At 43.8% G+C, this 19,936-nt stretch overlaps 1 protein-coding gene across 12 annotated transcripts in view; it reads right to left on the reverse strand.

Annotated features, from left to right (window-relative positions):
• GREB1 (growth regulating estrogen receptor binding 1) overlaps window positions 1-19,936 on the reverse strand; it is a 147,232-nt gene that overhangs the window by 111,130 nt on the left and 16,166 nt on the right. The window contains exon 1 of one of the 12 annotated variants that reach the window (XM_053285603.1): window positions 19,661-19,706. The exons of the other annotated variants lie outside the window; for them this stretch is intronic. Coding sequence (XP_053141578.1) covers window positions 19,661-19,699 — 39 coding nt within the window. The 5' untranslated portion in view covers window positions 19,700-19,706. Of the gene's footprint in view, window positions 1-19,660; window positions 19,707-19,936 lie in introns of those variants that run through there. 12 annotated transcript variants of the gene reach the window in all.

Raw genomic sequence — 19,936 nt, forward strand, 5'->3', positions numbered from 1 at the left:
GAGTAATTTCTCAAATAATTTACTAGAATAATACAGTGAGCATATGGCAATTTGACACAACTTTCCCTAAGTCTGCGAGACCTAAACATGAATCAGAAGAAAACAGCTCTTTTATATTTTTGGCACATAGCTTACGTGCCAGCCCCCAGGTTAAACACAACCCTCATTGCTACAAGAACATGTCATTATTAATATTTTCCCCCCATAAAATCTGGGACTACTATAATAACAACAAAATGCTTGACTTTAAAAAATAAACAAGTTTAAGGTTCACGAGCGCCATGGAAAATCTAAATGTAAAAAATGTAGTGACAAATATTTCAACTGTTTGCTCAAATTTCCCACAGTTCTTATAGTCTGAAGGAAAGTCGTAGTAGTTTCATCCTAAATGAACAGCTTTGGATAAAAACTGGGAGGAAAAGCCATCCTTAAGGGTTATTTTTTCAGCAAACTAGATCAAGAAGAGAACCAGTTAATCTACTGTATAGTAGCCAAGCCAAATAACCACAGCTATAGGCAGCCGGGGAGGGTGGCATTGGGTGGGGGGCAGTGAGAGGTACCTTTAAAAATCAATACCGACAATACCGCCAGCACCTGCAAGCCACCAAGAGCAGCGGCATCCTGCCCGGTGTCCTGTGTGGAGGCTGACCTGGCTACCGCCCTCACCTGGCCTCTGTGCCTGTGCAGCAGCCATTTGCATGGTCAGCAGCCATGCCAACCACACAAATGGCCACACACATGTGCAGAGGCCAGGTAATGACTTTTTAAAGGTACCTCTTGCCTTCCCCGCCCCCATCCGCCCTCACTGGCCGCCTCTGACCACAGCTCTAACCATTGGAACTCAGTGGCTTAAACAGGGTACCCACCAGGTGGTCACCCAGCTAGGAGGTCCTAATTCAAATAGTTCTTAAGCTAGGAAGATCCTGGTTCACTTCTAGGATGAACTGCATCTCAAGCAAGCACTTATTTCTTAGCTGTCCTCTTACGTTTTTAAAATAGTGAGAATGCTGACAGACCTGACATGGCTGTTGTATGATTACGGAAATAATTTGGAATGCTCTGAGCATGCTAAGCACCACAAAATGCAAAATATTCTAACTATGAATTCAAATTCCCAGCATTATTGCTTATCAATGTCACTGACAAATGAGGGAGAGAGCAGCATTGCATCCTCTAGCCGCATTGCACAGTGTAGGAAAGACATATGGAATAAAATAACATGGGCTATTTATTTTATACCAGCTGGAAACCTATGAATTAGGTGTGTCCTACCTTGTGGCCAATCCATTAAAAAAAAGAAAAGAAAACTCTTGGAGGAACACACAAGTGTTGAAAAAATTATTTTTAAAAAACAAGGTCATTCTGACCTAGAAACAAGCCAAAATAAAATAAAACTTATAATTACTTTAACAGTGACTAATCATTCCTAAGCAAACCCTCCCATTCATTTTCAAAAGCATGCAATATTGAACAGACATATTATTTAAGGCCTTTGCTAGGAAGACAGAGTTTGCTTTCATATTAAAACACCTTAGAGCTACCAGGTAAACGAAGGCCCCATTTAGACATAATGCCAAACCAGAGGTAAACACGCCAGAGGTTTGAGTTTGTGATCATCCAAAAGTGTAAAGCTGTGGTTTCTTCACCCAACTGCAGCTCTATTTTTGTTCCCAAACCTGAATTTGAACCCTTGGTTTGTAGTGAGTTTTGCTGCTGAAACCTGAGGTTAGAGAGCAGCATTATGTCATCTGAACTCTGCCACCCGCTATAACCTGGGTTTCGAGTGCAAGCTCCTTCCACTGGCTCAGAGTAGCCCATAAATGTGTCAGTTCTAGGGCAGCCGCATTTCTCACTGGCCACCTCTCAGAGCTGATGCCCCACCCTCTGCCCTCTCCTTGCTCCTCCTGCCACTGCTTGGCAACAGGGATGTCGTGTCCCTGCACTTCCTGCACTTAAAGGGCAAGGGGAAAGCATCTTTAAAGAAATGAAGAAGAATAGACAAATGTGCAAGGAGACATTGTCATTGGCAAGGAGACTGTCATTGACCTAACACCTAATCTAGCCCATTCCTGGGGCTCTCAGACCTTCTCAATGACATGTAGTTTATTTGGTCTTAATGTATACAAAGGTGTGAGGTCAGGAGGGAACCAGACTGAGGGACATGCCCGAAAATCCCAGGGGAAGACACCAAGTGCCTGACCATGGAAGGGCTGGGGCTCTTATCTGGTACTCTAGGAACAGATCTTATTAACCTCCTAGGAGGGGATACATATATTAAAGGCAGGCAAAGGATCCCGGGGGTTATTTCACTGTAACCAAAGGTGCTACCAGGCTTGCAGACCTGGGCAAAAGCAGTGAGAAAGAGCCAACACACTCTCATCCTCCCTTGCAGGTAACAAACTCATTCTGTGAACATATGAGAAAAAGTAGAGGGATTGCTTGTGCATTCAGTCTTTGACCAGAACAAGTGGGAAGAGAGGGGCCCAATGATCTCTTCCCAGGGGAGGGGAGGGGTGGGCCACAAGACCCTTCCTCCCCAACTGTGGAAGACAGTGGTGTGAGCAGAGTGAGGAAAGGATTAAAAATAATACCTTTGCCCTGCCAAGGGCGGGTGAACACTGCTGAAAAGGCACAGTCGCTCTGGGCATGCCCCCTCCAACATCATGGCCAGTGGTTGCAGCTTCACTAGCGTGCTGGCGCTTTGCCAACAGTCAGAGCGGTGACACTAGAGGAATGGAGCTTGCTGGAATTGAGCCTGGGCAGACAAGGAAGACGGAGGCATTCCTCTGCCCAGGAGCTGGAACCACAGTGAGTCGTCTGCAATTTACTAACCTCAGTTAGTCAATTGTCTCTGGCATGATGCTTTGCTTCACAGATTAACCACAGCTTCATCTACCTGAGGTTTTACACTATGTCTGAATGGGGCCAGTGATACACATCGTGTTGACAGAGCTTACATATGTTCATACACACATATGTTCTATTCAGAAGTGCCAAGGAACAGAATGGAGGATTTGGCAGATCCAGTGGGTACAATGCAATCCCCCTTACACACACACACTTCTTGTTCACACTATGTCACATGAACAAGATGAGACACTATTATCCACAACTATATTGTTAAGTAATGCTGTCTAACATGAAAGTGGTTTCAAAACCTCTTCATCATTAGGGCTACCAACTTTAATCACTTCATCTGTGCTTGATTAATCAAATCTTTTGTGAGTAATTAAAAAACTGCCCATTGATTAATTTCTGTGATCCCTTCCTCTCTAATTACAGGCTTGACACTAGTGTAAATTGCCTATTGCCTGGCTGAGAAAGATTTCCGGCCACTTTCACCCTTTTTGCCCAATACACAAGTCTCCTCCTCTTGGATTCATGAACTGAGAGCATGTTCTAGCAAATGCCGAGCCCTGCAGAGAGCCTAAGCCTGATGCTTCTGTTGGTGGTGATGGATTTGGAGGCTGGCATTTAATGTTTGGCCTTCTGAGGGGGGAGGCTGTCTAAAGCTGTCTGGGGAAGGGCCCTGGTGGTTGTGTGCTTCTGGCTTTCCCAAACCCAGGATTAGGAGCAAGAATACCTGTGTCAGCACCAAACTATCTCTTTATGTTTGCAGAAGGTCCCAGCTCTGACATCTCAAATTAAAAGTTAGCTGGAAGGAGAGTTGGAGAAATTTATAAATATATGAGGATGGGAAATTACTATATGAGCCATTAGTCTAACCATTTTAGCCTAAGAAAGCTTATTTTTATATACCAGTAGTAATTATCTTAAAAGCAACACATCTTTATCCCCTGTTGTTTTTCTAATTTCCAAATGAAGGTGCTCTATTTGCTTCTCCATTTCTACCTCTGTGTAACCTGAGATCTTTTGCACAAGGCACAGTTCTAACCTACTTAGCCTGCAAGAGCTTTCTTCTTCAGTCACCATTTTAAGACAGAAACACACCGCAGACAGAGCTTAACTCCATGCTGCCTTTCAAAATCTCCTCTCCCCCTCCCACTGTTTAATATTTTATTTTTCACACCTGCCTGATGAGGAATCCATTTTGTGAACATTAGTTGGCTCTAGTAAAGGTATGCTTTTACCATCTCCTTTAGAATTCTTTTCAGTGCACTGAATACCGTATGGCACTAAGATGAATGGGTTTATAGCTGGGCTGCACAACTTTGGCCCTCTAGCTGTTGTTGGACTACAGCTCCCATAATCCCCAGCCATTGTGGCCAAAAGTGAGGGATTGTGGGAGTTGTAGTCCAATGACAGCAGGCGGGCCAGAGATGTGCAGCCCTGGTTTATAGAGTTGCAAGGCTGGCATGGTAGCTTAAGGTCATTTAATTCTCCCTCTAGCACTGAAGCATGATGTCCCTATCTGTCATCCCTGAAAGTAATGTTGTTAGAAATACCATGAGTAGCAATAGTTTGAAGATTTCAAGACACAAAGAGAGCTGAGAAGGAAGGCCAATGTCAAGGGTTGGGCATCACTGGCCACTGCCAAAGGACAGTTGCACCCTCAGATGGGCCCACTGCCGATCCCTGCTCATAGCCTTTGTTTGGCGATGGCTGAGCAACTCTCTCATGGCCCAGACAAGCAGGAGGGAACTCATGGAGAACAGTTTGTTTGAGGGTCCCCCTGCAACCTGGAGTCAGCCTAGCTCATAAGAGAATAAGCCACACCATTGCCAGGGGTTATGCGTATTCCACAACAGGACACAAATATGAAAAAAGTGCAGAGTGAGACATGGGACATAATACTCAGCTTTATTAAAAAATCATTCCTTCCTTCCTTCCAGATTCCAACAATAATGGCTATAGAGATCGCCATTACAAGAGAGTGGGGGCAAATACATACCAATACTGATATTTAAAAAAACATTTCAAAAGCAGTTTGGAAAGAGTTTTCAAACTTTTCTCTTCTTCTTTGTGAATTCACATGGCAGTTGCATTTTCCAAGATACAGGCGATATGATCAGGTGCAGAATTGGCCAGTTGTCAGAAAAGCCTTCAGTATAATTGGATTATTGGGTCCTCTCTATTGGTAAAAAGCTCAGGTGTCTCAGAATATGATAGCTGCAGTTACTCCATCAATGGAAAAAGCTTCCACATTTCTCCTGCTTTTTAATCAAAGCATTTGAAAACATTGAATCCAGTGCATAAAAGACACTATTAAAACCACCAAAAACTATACAAGCCCATGGAATTCCTCACTGGGCAGCCACTAAGAAGGCTTTGCTCCAGACCCTGAAGCTTCTAAGACGTAGACAGGTAGGGCACTCAAAGAATGCCCTCACCTGATCATGTAATTACATTGGGACAAAGAGTCTGAAATTTTGCCCGTGATTCCTTGATGCAAAATGAAGCATGTGCTGTGAATGAGGCTCTTTCCACACTCCAAGTAGTCGAGAAATCTCTTCTCCTGTGTGCATTATCTCATATTCATTAAGACTCGATTCATCACCAGAGTTCTTGCTACAGTGCGAGCATCGGCTCAGTGACTTCTTCTATGGCTTCTTTCATGTGCATGAAGGTTTGGTTTGTGACAGAAACTCTCTCCACCTTCCAAGCATGTCTAAGTTTTCTTCACTTCATTGGTTCTTTGATGTCTAGTAAGATGTTGTTCAGAGTGAAGCTTTTTCCACACTGAGAGCATGTATATGGTTGCTCCCCTGTGTGGGTTTTTAATATCAGTTTTGGAATGTATTTGTTCTGCTTACAAATAAAGTTGGATATATTTTTCTCAGAGGGGGGTAAGGCAGGATGGGATTGAATCAGATACCCAGTGAGTGCCCTTCATAGCTGCTGCTTCCACCCACCCACATCTAGCAGAATACGTTTTGCAAAATAAGCAAATCTGTTCAAGTGGTTTATATTATACAGCTTGTAGAATTCAACAGGATTTTGACTAGTAGATTTAGCACAGAACCTTGTGCTAAATAACAGTGCTAATCAAAATATATCAGGTTACTGTGGGGAAAGGATAAAGACAACACACTGATCTTTTATTTGCACTTTAAGCAAAGACTGAATCATAAATAAGGCAGTCATAAGTGATGGCACCTTGTTCTGCCATGCCTTTACTGTCGCCCCCATTGCTCATTAAGATATCTATATTAAGGCTGCAGACCTACACATATGTATTGGAATCTTATGAGAATTGCTCAAGTATGTCCCATTCAGATGTTATTAAAACCATGGATGCTGTGCTCACACACCTTCTAAGCCCCTTGATCTCCACAGATAGAGAGGCTATTCTCATGACTGCAGGAAAGTGGGCTAAGGGAGCCCAGCCCACTTTCTTGCAGTCATGGGAACCACCAGGAGCCACATGGCCCCCAGCAGTTAGCCCGTTTAACTCCCCCCCTTAAATGAGGTTAGCAGAGCAAGTGCTCCGCTAACCCCATTCTACTGAGCGTGTGTTGCCATGGCGACACACAAGTAGACCCCCGACCAGGAGGCTACAAGCAACCTCCCGGCATGGGGGTCTCCCCAAAATGCCTCATGCACTCATGCGGGGCATCCTGGGACTTCCAGGGGCCAGGCGGCCCTCGATCCCCACTGCCCCTACCAGAGCCGGTGCTTTTCAAAGCAGGGGGAGGGTGGTTTAAGTGTGTGCAGCAGTACGGGGGCAAGGCTTGCTGGCACAATCTATTTGAGTATAGTGTCCACAGTTTTAATAATGCCCACACAAATGTGTTTAGGACCAGGATGTAAGAGTTTTTGAGTCCTTGTCACTACTTAAACAAAAAAGCTCTGACTTCACTCTAGAACATTTTATTCAGAGCCCTTGGTGGTATGTATTTAATTACTAGATTAACCAATCACTCCCAATGGTTCAGGGCATGTATGTTTAGAAGATATAATCAAACCTCAAGTATCAGCCACTTTTTCTCTAATCCATTGCTCCCCGTAAATGGTCTTCATCATTGCACCATATGAACATCACGTGTCTGTTTACTGCTGTGCCAGGTATGGTGTTTAAGGAGGAAAAAGAGAGCTGAAGCAATGTTGGGACGCTTCTACAGTAACACCGAGGCTGTTCTCACGAGTAGCCAAACTTAGGCAAGCGATCCTGGGCTTGGCTGCCTGTGAGAACTACAGGGATCCACACAGACCCCCGCAGCGCCAAACCCAGCACCAAGGCCTGGCTCTTAGCCTGGGTTAATGGAGCAAGCACACTGTTAACCCAGGCTCTAGTATCATGTGTCACTACAGGCTGCTGCTTACAACCCACGCTGACACAGAGATGAGTGGCTAGAGCGCCGGTCTCCTGGGGGGATCCCCCAAGGCACCACGCTTGTTGTACGGTGCATTGTGGGATTTCCCCAGCCTCCAGAATGCTGTGCCGGTTATCGCCATGGCAATCATGTGCATGGCAGTGAGGCTGGGGTCAATCTGGATTGTCTTTTGGCCGGGGAACGTAGGCTTAACCCTGCCTTCCTCCAGCCCACCGGCCCGTCCATGCGATCATGTGAAAGGCCTCACAATTTTCTCTTATACAATTTTCATGCAACGAAGAGCAAACTTTATGAAGTAGTGCTGCCAGTTGGTAGGATTTAAATTTCCGAGGGGAAGTTGTAATTTCAGAGGGCACAAAAATGTTAATTAAAAGCCCCAGCTTTATTCTCTTTCTCATATTTTTTAAATACCTATTCACAGCTATTTTATCTCTGATCTTCTCCTGGGGCAGGGGTGGGGGTGATGTTATTACATATTACATATTACATACTGGGCCTGTACAAAGATTTGGCTTTGAAGCATCAAAGCTGAATAATATGTATATCGCCCCCAACATGTGTTCTATGGAGATCATGATATAAAGGACTAAATTCCCTATTGTTCCCTGTGCACCTTCTTACGTGCCCTCCAAGACATCATTGAGGCTTTCTACAGCTCCAAATCTCTTTAGTGATGCTCCCTGATGTTGTGCACAAGATTGCTCTGCATGTAGGCAAGTGTTAAAAGAGGCTGCCTTCCCGTGGGGCCAGCAGGGGTGATGTGCAAATAATTCAGTTTTGATTATGAATCTTTTCACAGGCCTCAAAATTTGGTTCCCATCATTGGTTCCTTCTCAGCCCTCCAAGTTTCAACTTCCTTGGTCATGGTCCACTTTGCTCATGGTCCACTTTGGACATCAAGGCAATCAGGGTGATGCTACCTATCAGTAGGGCACACACCCAAATGTACATGCCATTGAAAATAAGGCAGTGCAAAGGAATGATATATTCATTTAGATGCCATTCCTCTGCATTTCATTACTTTTAATGAAATATTTGGATGTGCATCCTGGTTGCCTTGGTATCAGGGATTTGTTCCCTCTAAAAATGAGAAGACAAGGTGTAAAGAGGATAGCTCAATAAAAAACCCTACAACTCTACAGGGGTGCAGCTAAGTAATTTTGGACCCTGGACCTAATGAGCTTACAGGGGCCCCCTGTAAAATAAGCATCCTCTCTGTATATATACATTTTACCACAACGCAAGAAATAAAAAATAAAAATAAAAAATACACAAGCCCCAGGGGGTTCACATAGCTTCTTGATGATTCACAAACTGAAACACAACACATGTGCCTTCCTCCCCAGTTCAAACACAAAGCCAACTTATTCAGATATAACAGTTATTTATTTATTTATTTATTTATTTATTTATTTATTTATTTATTTATTTGATTAATTTTTATACCGCCCTTCCGAAATGGCTCAGGGTGGTTTACAATTAAAAACAAAAACTATTAAAACCAATAACAATTAAAACAGAGATATAAATATTAACACCAATTTAAAAACATCTTAACCAATTAAACTATCATAACTATTGAAACCCTGAAAACCAGGTTAGCATTAAAACAATTAAAACTAATTTAAAACCCTGAAAGGCCAGGCCAAACAGATGGGTTTTTAGGGCTATCTTGAAGGTCAGTAAGGAATTAAGATTACGAATTTCTGCTGGGAGTGCATTCCACAGCTTGGGAGCAGCCACAGAGAAGGCCCGCCTCTGAGTCGCCACCAGACGAACCGGTGGCAACTGGAGACAGAAGTCCTCAGATGATCTTAAGGTGCGGATCATGTAAAAGAAGGCGCTCTCTTAGATAACTCGGACCTAAGCCCTTCAGGGCTTTAAAGGTAATCACCAGCACTTTGTATTTTGCCAGGAAACATATCTGCAGCCAGTGTAATTGTTTCAAGACAGGCATAATATGGTGTCTCTGGGTTGCCCCAGAGACCAATCTGGCTGCTGCATTCTGAACTAACTGAAGTTTCCGGACTGCGTACAAAGGCAGCCCCACGTAGAGCGCATTGCAATAGTCAAGCCGGGAGGTTACCAGCTGATGCACCACTGTTTTGAAGTCATCCTCTTCAAGGAATGGATGCAGCTGTCGAATCAGCCAAAGCTGATAGAAAGCACTCCTGGCCATGGCCTCCACCTGAGATACCAGGGTAAGGCCTGGGTCCAGGAGTACTCCCAAGCTACGCACCTGTGCCTTCTGAGGGAGTGTAACCCCATCCAGCACAGGAAGATCTAACTCACCCCTCAGATTCTTAGCCCCCACAATGAGCACCTCCGTCTTGCTTGGTCGATAGTATCGAACGCCACCGAGAGATCCAGAAGAACCAGCAGAGTCACACTCCCTCTGTCGATTCCCTGGTAAAGGTCATCTATCAGGCCGACCAAGGCTGTCTCAACCCCATGGCCAGCTCTAAAGCCAGTTTGAAATGGGTCTAGATAATCAGTTTCCTCCAAGACTGTCTGGAGCTGGTCGGCCACTACCCTCTTAATCTTTGCCCAACCAAAGGAGATTGGAGATTGGCCTGTAATTACTGATCGCTAAGGGGGTCCAGGGAAGGCTTCTTTAAGAGTTGTCTAACCATTGCCTTCTTCAGACAGGGGGGCACCCTACCCTCCCTCAGCGATGCATTTATGATGTTAACTAGGCCACCTCCAACAATCTCCCTGCTAGATAGAAGCAGCCAAGTCGGGCAAGGATCCAGAGAACAAGTGGTAGGCTGCACCGCACCAAACAGCTTGTCCACATCCTCAGGAGTCACAGATTGAAACTGATCCAATCTAATACTGCAAGAGGGATCGCTGGACACCTCTTCCATAGACCTTGCAGAAATAGTGGAGTCCAAGTTGGCCCGAATACAGGAGATCTTATTTGCGAAGAACCCATTAAAGGCATCACAGCAGAGCAACTCCGGGGACTGATTGGAAGTAGAAGGAGCAGAAACCAAACTCCTCACAACCCGGGATAGCTCCGCCAATCATTACACTTTCACTAGATGTGAAGTACTCTATGGATAGAGATAACTCTTTCTTGCAGCTTTACAACGGGGGTTAGGGTATGTGGGTGGATCATTAAAAATCACAGGATTGACCAATTTTCTTGAAATAAACATACACAGGTTTCTGGTTAATGACTGAAATAAAGTATGATGATGATGAAACATACACAGAGCCCTGCCATGTTGTGCCCAATTTCATGAGTGCCCAATTTCAGAACTCTAAGCCCAGTCATTCTGGAAATAAAGGTTTGGGCAAGGGGTGTGTGTGCTTTTTTATGAAAGCAAACGGCCAATTTTTTTCACACAGGTGGAAAGATGGTCCAAGGTGGGTCTTTAGTTCCCGAAGTTTTTGTAATTTTCTCTCATGAAACAAGCCACTTATAGGACTTTAAAAAATAATAATAATTAAAAGTCAATGGATTCACTGATCTGCTTCAAAATCGATACACAGAGTCAAGCTAAGATGTCCTAAATTTGAGTGTAGTTTCAGAACTTTAGGCCTATCCATTCTGGAAATATAAAAGGGGTGAAAGGGCGGGGGTGATGTTTACTCTTTTTATGAAGGCAATGGGCAGATTCCTCCACATGGGGGTGGAATGATAGTGGAGGGGGGAGTTCTAGGTGTTTTTATAATTTTCTGCCATGAAACAAGCCACCTATGGGATTTTTTTTGTAAGTGTTTTTTAAAAATAAAAAAAATCATTAAAAACCAATAGATTGACCTTCAAAATCAATACACAGGGTTCTGATAATCAGCCCTACATCTCTGCCAAATTTCAGAACTCTAGGACAAGCCATTTCAGAAATATTAAGTGGGCCCTCTTTTCCACTTGGGAAAATCATGGGGCCCTCTAGAAGAGCAGGAACACAGACCTGGGCCCCCAGGTCTGTGCCTAACAATGCCCCAACATCCTTGAGCCAGCTATGTTTAATAGTAATGATTAAGTCTTATCGTAACAGAGGGAACAGGTTAGTCACAACTAACTCAGGTTCCATTGCCTTCAGTGGGACTTAGCCATGACTAACATTTGCTATATCATTACTACTAATGTTTGCTATAATAGGACCTACATGTACCTAACACTTTTCAGGCAAAAATATTATCATTATTATTTACAATATTTATTTACGGCTTTACAACAACAAGTTGTTAGAAAGCAATTAGCATAGCAATCAATCAATCAATCAATCAATCAATCAATAAGAAAGATGGTTCCCTATGCCAAAGTGGTTCACAACCCACAAAGAAATGGAAGGGAGACACCATCAACAGACAGTAGTGGGATACAATGCTAGGATGAATAGGGATAGTTGCTACCCCACCCCCCACTCCCGGCTAACTATAAGAGAGCCATCCCATTAAGAGGTACCTCTCTGTCTAGCACTGAGATCCTCAGTGGATGGCCACTAAGAGGGCCATGGATGGCCTCCATGTGTGGCTTTGTGTTACAAAGTTATCACAGCCACTGCATTTTTAGAAATACCACAACAGGATATGAGGTGAGGCAGTCTTCAAGCAGGTTGGGTGCAAGCAGCTGAGAGCATAATAGGCAAAACCAGTACCCTGAACTGAATCGAAAAGACTACAGAAAGTGAGTACAGATACTAGTCCAATGACTCATTCCCCAGGAAAAGAAGTTTATTTGCATTTGGGTTTTAAAGAAAGCCCACAGAGACAGAGCCATATTACTGGGATCCACTACTGGATTTGAAACCTGGTCAGAAATGGAAGGCAGAGAAAGGAAAGAAAACAAAGAAAAAACTATTTCAGTAAAAATTGTAAAGGACACATTGTTCTGTTCTATCTGCTATAATGTAGTGGAAAGGACTTAGTGACCTGGAGTGGCTCGGCAAATTAGTTGTGGCTTTGGGGTTAGCCTGAGATTGCCCACTATTTATTAAAAGTGTGGCTTACTAAAAAGAAAACAGCAAGGCAAAAATCAGGGTAAAATTTCAAGCCAAAAATCAGAACATTTCTCATCATTGACTGACACTGAAGAGTTTTTGTAAGGCTTTTTCTTACTGCTCAAAGTATTTCATTTAGATTACCTCAGTAAACCTTGCAACAACCGTATAAACTGGGCCAGTATTATTATTACTGTATGGATGAATAGTGTGAGTTAGGGATGTGCACAGAATTGGTTCGGAGGCCCTTTATGGGCCTCCGAACTGGTATGAATGGTGGGCGGTTCCGCCTGTTCGAAGGCCAGGGGTGCATCTTTAAGGGCAGTGGAGGGTGCACTTACCCCTCCCTCCGCTTTTCCCCTGCTGGCGCTACGTTTTCTTAATGTCCATCAGGGAGGCAGTGCACCTCCCTGGTTTGCTCCATTGCCCCCTTTACCAGAAGTAACCAGATGTATCCAATGTGCCTGCACATGCCGGGCACAGGTGCATGCGCACGACTGGCCCAACATGCACGTGCCCGTGTCCAGTGCACGCAGGTGTGCCAGATACTTCCGGTTACTTCCGATAAAGGGGGCAACGGGCCGGCAGGGAGGTACGCTGCCGCCCCGATGGACTTTAAGAAAACAGAGTGCTGGGGTGGGGAGTGGAGGGAGGGGTAAGTGCACCCTCCCCACCCTTAAAGATGCAACCCCCCTGCCTTCGAACCACCCCCTCCTGGTTGCGTGCACATCTCTAATGTGAGTTGGTGGGGAGGGAAGAATGCAGGATAATGGCTGGCCCAAGCTCACCAACCAAGGGTGAGGCTGAACTAAAGGCCAAACAAGGCCTGGCAATATTGCACTACACTAACTCACTAGCTGTGGAAATAGAAGGGTACAAAACTTGTTTGTACATTTTTCTTATCTTTTAATAAGCAAAACTATTTTAATAAGCAAAACTATTATTTATGCGGCCCTTAGGCAATGCAGCAGACCACACTTTCCATTATTCATTCACCTGCACTACAATGTCATTACTATTATTCCCATTATATAGAGGAAGAGCTGAGGCTGAAAGATAGAGAAGCTGTTCTCACATGCAGCCTAACCCAGGCTAGGCGTCCCTAGCCTAGCCTGGGTTAGGCTGCATGTGAGTACCACCAGGATTGGGCATGATCCTGGTGGGCCAGCACCATCTAGCCCGACTCTTGAGCCCGACTGTTACCGAGGTTAAAGGAGCGAGCACTCCCTTAACCTGGGCTTTCTGCTCGTGTGCGAGCCAGGCTGCTTCCAGCCTGGCTGCACATAGAGATGTGTGCCTAGAGCACCCGCTTCTTGGGGGAATCCCCCAATGCATTGTGTGTCACAAAGTGCATTGTGGGATTCCCGGAGACCAGGACACATTGTCCCAGCCTCTGGAGCTGCATGCTGCACCACAAAGAGCTGCTCATCTGGGAGCATGGTCCGCTCTCCCAGAATCATAGCATCACTAGTCTGGAGGAAAGGTGAGTGAAACAAGCCTTCCCTCACCGCCCGCCCACTGCCCCGCCTGGTCATGTGAACTATCTCAGTCTGTGATTTGCCCGAGCCTCTCAAGGAGTCGAGAGCTGAGATTTGATATCAACTTTCATCCATCCAAGTTCAACCTTTGGACAATTTGTTTATATATATACCCCTGCCTCCACTCATTAATTGCACTTGCAGGGGTTCACAGGAAATATGCTTACTAATTTCTGAACTTACAGGCAGCAGCATGCCAGTTTTTAACCTATGTTAAAATTTTGACTTACTTGTAACCATGTGCAGGACCTATCTTACGCAAGTAGGGATAAGAAATTTGGTGAATTAACTGGTTAGATTTATTAACCATATTTTTTGGATTTTAAAAAGTGCCCCCAATTAACCAGAATAGTGTTTTCTTGATTTTTAAAATGCAGTTAATTGTGCTCCCATCCCCCCCTGACACTCAAAAGAGCAACTGGAGAGAGAAGATGCATTAGGAATTATGTTGTTTGAAAAAGGTACCAAAGGTAGTAAAGGAGGCAGACAGACCATCAAACCCCGCCCCCCCCACCAAAGGAAGGACATTGTATTGCACTATGCAAATGCAAATAAATAAATAAATAAACAAACAAATACATAAATAAATCCTGGTGCAGAATAATAGCTAAACATTGCAGAACTGTGTTCCTTTTTTAAAAAACAAAATAATGGCTTGTTAATGTTAAATCAGTATGCTCTTTTCTTCAGAATGACTTGTTTTCAACTCTAGACAAATGCAATCTATTAATTAAACAAAATCAATCTACTAAGGTGCCTTGAATTGGGTGATAGCACTACTTTAAAGGTTTTAAGTCAGGGTTCCCAAACCACAATAGTCTCTGGCTGGAGACGATGCAACATCAACATCCGGGGAACAAAGTCTAGGAACCGCTGGCTTAAGTGATAAGCCAGCTTAGCATCTCAAAACACTGCTTAGCATCCCATACATACCACTCAGGAGTCAGCCACCTTTTGTTAAGGCCATGAGTATGGCGAAGTGACATTTATCAAATAGTACCTCTCTATGAATATTATCATAATGTGTGGACGCATTCTGAATGAATTATGCATAGTCAGACAGGGAACTTGGACTAACTACTTGACTTCCATTCACACAGAACCCCAAGCTCCTCCAGGCCTGAGTTTCTCACCTCTTCTCTTCCTTCTAACTGAAGTGCCTATTGTCTTAGTAATGCTCTTCAATTTTTGGAGTAATTGGAGACATCGGAGTCAGCACCTCCTCTGATTAATTAAAGCACAGCACACATTGTAACGCCTTCAAGTTTACTTTCACTTCTTACGGAAGGTTTTTGTAAACTAGAGACATGTCAGGGAAGCACAGACTCTTGGGAACAAGGTAGAAGCTTTCAAAAGAAGAGCAAAACATTATGTAAACAGAGGAAAGAACGAAATAGCACTCCAGAGAGACGGCATGTACTGCACAACATGTTGCCTCACACGCCACAGCTCAGCACCTTGTACTGTCCGTTAGAAACAGTCCTGGCCACAGAGTTCCAGCATCCAACACAGAAAGAAAAAAACAGTTCTGAATGGAATGATTACTGAGCACATGCCCAAAGGAAATCATTCCATAAATACACACACTATAGTTAAGTTGTTGAGGCAAAGTTAAGCATTCTTAAGTGCCATGGACCATCTAAGACTGGCTGTGGTCCTACATATACTGCATAGAAAGGAAGGCTCATTCAACTCAGTGGGGCCTACTTCTAAGTAAACATGAACAGGGTGAAACTGCAAAAGAAATTCTCCCACAGAAATCAACAGATAACACAAAAAATTGGACTGGATCATGCCCAATAACAGTAACAACATCACATATTATAATATTGTCATTGCATTTTGTTAAGTACTTGTAAGGATGGAGGGGCAAACTGTGTACATTTTCACTGCTTCTGATCACCCCAAAAGCCTAGAATGATGATGTGGGAGAGCAAATGACCCACTCCACCCACACCCAAGCCCCCCAGACCTCAGAAGAAGGATTGGGTCATTTTCCCATCATATTTTGGAAGCATTATATATAATGTTCATTCATATATATATAGAAAGATTTTGACTTCTAAGTGTCTCCCAGCATAGTGAAGCTTACCCTCTCCACTCCTGAGTCCTCGACACGTGCCCGTTGGTTTATAGGAGGGGTTTGGGTGACCATACATCATAGCTAGCTTACTAAGGCCATCCAAAATGTGTAGACTGTTGCTAACACACCTGGTAAACAAGACTAGTACATGATCTACATAATGCCAGTGTACATTTCTCCTTTCCCAATGCAAGAAAAATGTCAAATATAAAGCAGGCTCCTGTGTAATGGCTCTCAGAATTGGGAAGATAGGTCAGCCATCTATTTGACTGGAGACTAACACCCCATAACTATATGCACTACTGATAGCACCGGTGAAGCATCATCTTTTGAGATTCTTTGCTGAGCAACAGAACATGATCCTCAACATAAGTGCATTGTCAAATGTGACCTTTCAGTGCTGAGACAGCAACCCAAAAGTCAGATGTAGGTTCCAGGCCTGACCCAGTTCTAGCACTACAATTCAGGGCCTTCCTTGTGGTTGTTGGAAGTGAAGGACTCTGTGCTGCCTCATGCCTCAATGACAGAGGGGGACAGATTAGTAAGTCAGAGGGCTAGAGGGGTCAAGACATTGGTCATTCCTTCTCTCTACTGCTCTATCCCTTTGATATGTAGATTGCTACTCTCAGGGACTTCCTGCCTGCCTGCCTGCCTCTCTCTCTCCTCTTCCTTCTTCTTCCCTCTATCACACACACTTGCCTCTCTCTCTGCACCATGTGTGCAGAGATGCAGACAGCATCTCTCTGCATCCAGCTAGCTAGCTAGATTAGAGATTCTATCTCTCCACTTTCCTATCTAGAATGGAGTTCTCCAGTAAAGACTCCTTATATTGATTTGAAACTATGAACTGGCTCCAAGTTTCTTTTGCTCTCAGCAAACACACATGCCTGGGCAGAATCCGCTGTATTTTGCCTCAGTGCACTCTGCTGTAATAGAAGGGTATCTCTTACCAGAGAGACTTCCCAACTGCGGCAAGGTGACGCAGTTGCCTCAGGCAATAGATTATTGGGGCGCCAGCAAGGCAGTATATTTTTTAAGGGGGAAAGAGGGGAGGAGGATGCATGCAAAAGGGGCAGCATTTGGCGCCTTGCCGCCACTGTTGCCATTGCTACCCTAAACCTCTCTTCCAGCCCTTACACAATTGTTCTATGACTTATAATGGAAGGAGCAGTAGTATATGAGGAGATGTAGCCTGCAATAACCCTTGAGCAAGATCTCAAGTGCCATCAGATCAGCTCTGTATTCCCAGCTGAGCTGCGTGGCTAGAACAGTAATTTAGACTTCTTAAACTGAAACATATGTAAATTGTTTAAATGGGAAGGATAGCATGACTGTGTGATTCTCTCTGACCCACTTGCCAAATAACATGCTAGTTTATCCGGAACAGTGTAAACCACTGTTTAGAAACAGATAACTTTCACATTAGAGAGTGGTGGTGGTAAAATATTACTAGTTTGCCATAAGTATTTTGTGAACTTATGAACATTGTTGGACATGCAGCCTCTGCTCCTGTTGAGGTTTCCACAAATGGTTTTAATTTGTTTTAATGGTTTTAATGGCAAATGCACGTTTTATTTATCCATTCTCTTCTAAAATTAAAAGCTCAATAGCACATCCTAACTTACTTTCTCAGCTTACCCCAGTGTTTTTTTTTCCTGAAAAGAGGCCTATTACATGGCAGGGGGCTAAGGACGGGGTTAGATAACACTGTCGAGCTGTTGCTTTGATGTCCACAGGCATCATCCTCAGCGACTGACCAATGAAAACAAAAGAGAACTCTCAGGCTGCGAGAAATCCCGACTATTCTTCTCACCACCTTTTGATATCCCAGAGGGTTCTATACCCTGACCTCTGCACTCTGGCACAAAGATCTCATTTGAAAGATTGTCAGCCTTGTCAAAAATTCTTTCCAAATTTAACTACTCAGCAAAAGATTTCTTTGCTTTTCCCATAATACTGTTGTCTTTCAATGTACCAACTGGACTCAAAATGCACTTTTTAAAAAAAGCAGAAAGAAGAGAAATAACCTATTTTCTATGTACAATAAACCATTGCCGTCTCCTTTCCTTAGAGCTTCTTTTATGTGGGATTTCTTTTTTGTTGACACAATTCATCCATTATGTTTCCTGGGTAAGAAACCCCGACCCCCAAGTATTAGGAGCACATCATGCCATCTATTTATTTATTTATTTAGCGTTCTCATATCAATGTCTTATATTTGTCATTATTGTGTACAACTTGTCTACCACTTGTTTTAATTTGCACACCAAAGTATTTTTTGAGATGGGCATAAAAATCTGTGCTTTATTAAATCTATAGTTGTGTGATCCCCATGCAAGAGCAGTATCATGGGGCAGGAAAGCAGGCTGCCTGCCCATCCACTATGTCTGAATGCATTAGGTGGGTCTGCAATAAAGCTGTTGCTTTGTATATAAGAGAACCAACCACTTGAAGTCATAAAAGCAGCAGCTAGGAGGGTACAGGCTGTCCTGGGAAGGCAGGAGCTGCTCTTGGTTATACTATACAGGACTCTCCTGCAGGGCAGCCAGGGATGTTGCAGGGAGACAAAAAGAAGGGAAGGTCAAGTTAACCTTGACTTTGAGAGCCGGTGTGATAGTGTGTCTGACTTGGAACAAGAAGACCTGAATTCTCATCAGTGCATGAAGCGTGGTTCAGAAAGCACCCCACTCTGCAATTTACAAGGCCTCCCCTCAAATGTCCCAAATTGGATCCAAATCATGCCCCTCACAGCCTTCTAAAAACATAGATAAGGGGGCTGGGCCCTGTGGGGCCACCTTTCACACTCAGCTCACCAGACAACTTTGGATGGGTCACTGTCTCTCAGCCTAACATATCTCAGTGGTCTGTTGTGAGGACACAATAGGGTAACCCTGTGCATCCTGCCTTGAGCTTCCTATAGGAAGAGGCAAGTATAAGTAATCAGCCTTCCGCTTCCTTCCAAGGCCCCTTGAGTCAGATGCCCCCAGGTATCAATCGCCACACTGACTGGGATCTCAGGCCGATAACAGCTGGGGTGAAGAGGTGATATGAATCAAGGGAAACCCATTCTTCCACAGGGCAGTAGTCCAAAGCTGAATTCTAACCCACATGATAACCCACCCCTGCTAATTTGGCAAAGAGGTACCTGTTAATGTGGTGATTCTCTTTATTTAGCAGGGGGAGAGTAACTGGCCCTCTCCACCCCCAGCACAGTACCTCCAGTGACTGTTGCTGGTGTCTATCTTATGTTTCTTTTAGATTGTGAGCCCTTTGGGGACAGGGAGCCATCTTATTTATGTGTAAACCACCCTGAGCCATTTTTGGAAGGGCGGTATATAAATCGAATTAATAATAATAATAATAATGATATGAACCTTTTAAAAAAATCATAGGCAATCCTGATCATGGAGCTTGGCCCTTGGATTACTGGTGAGCCACTGAGGACTGGAATTGTTCAGTTTTGCACTTCTTTTTCTCCCTGATTTTATGCTGTAACCCTACAATTCAGAAAATTTTTGTCTCTGATTTTTTTAAAAAAATACAACAGAAGTAATGCCAATTCCAATGTTCATATTTAGCATAGTAAAATGATTATGTGGAAGCCAGCTAATGGCACAGTGGGGAAATGACTTGACTAGCAAGCCAGAGATAGCTGGTTCGAATCCCCATGGGTATGTTTCCCACCTATATCAGGCAGCAGCGATATAGGAAGATGCTGAAAGGCATCATTTCATAATGTGTGGGAGATGGCAATGGTAAACCTCTCCTGTATTCTACCAAAGACAACCTATTCTACCAAAGACAAGCTCTATGGTCAACAGGAGTCAACACTGACTCAACTGCACACTTTACCTTTAAAATCATTATGTATAGTAGTACGACGGTTTCCATGCTTCTATGGAATTTCATCTCAATACACCCCCATCTGATATCTACAGCGCGTGGAAGATCTGTCAAAAACTGAAGTTCTCTGGGGATTAGCAGCGATGTGCAAAACTCCTTTTTGTATTGCTTGTATCATTCAATGTTTAAGCCTTAACTCTTTAACATTTCTAATAGTCTGCATAGTTTTACATCAGATGGAATTACACAGGCACAGGAGTATTGTGTATTATGGGTGTATTATGT

Source organism: Hemicordylus capensis, chromosome 1 (genome assembly GCF_027244095.1).
Source record: "Hemicordylus capensis ecotype Gifberg chromosome 1, rHemCap1.1.pri, whole genome shotgun sequence".
NCBI lineage: Eukaryota > Metazoa > Chordata > Lepidosauria > Squamata > Cordylidae > Hemicordylus > Hemicordylus capensis.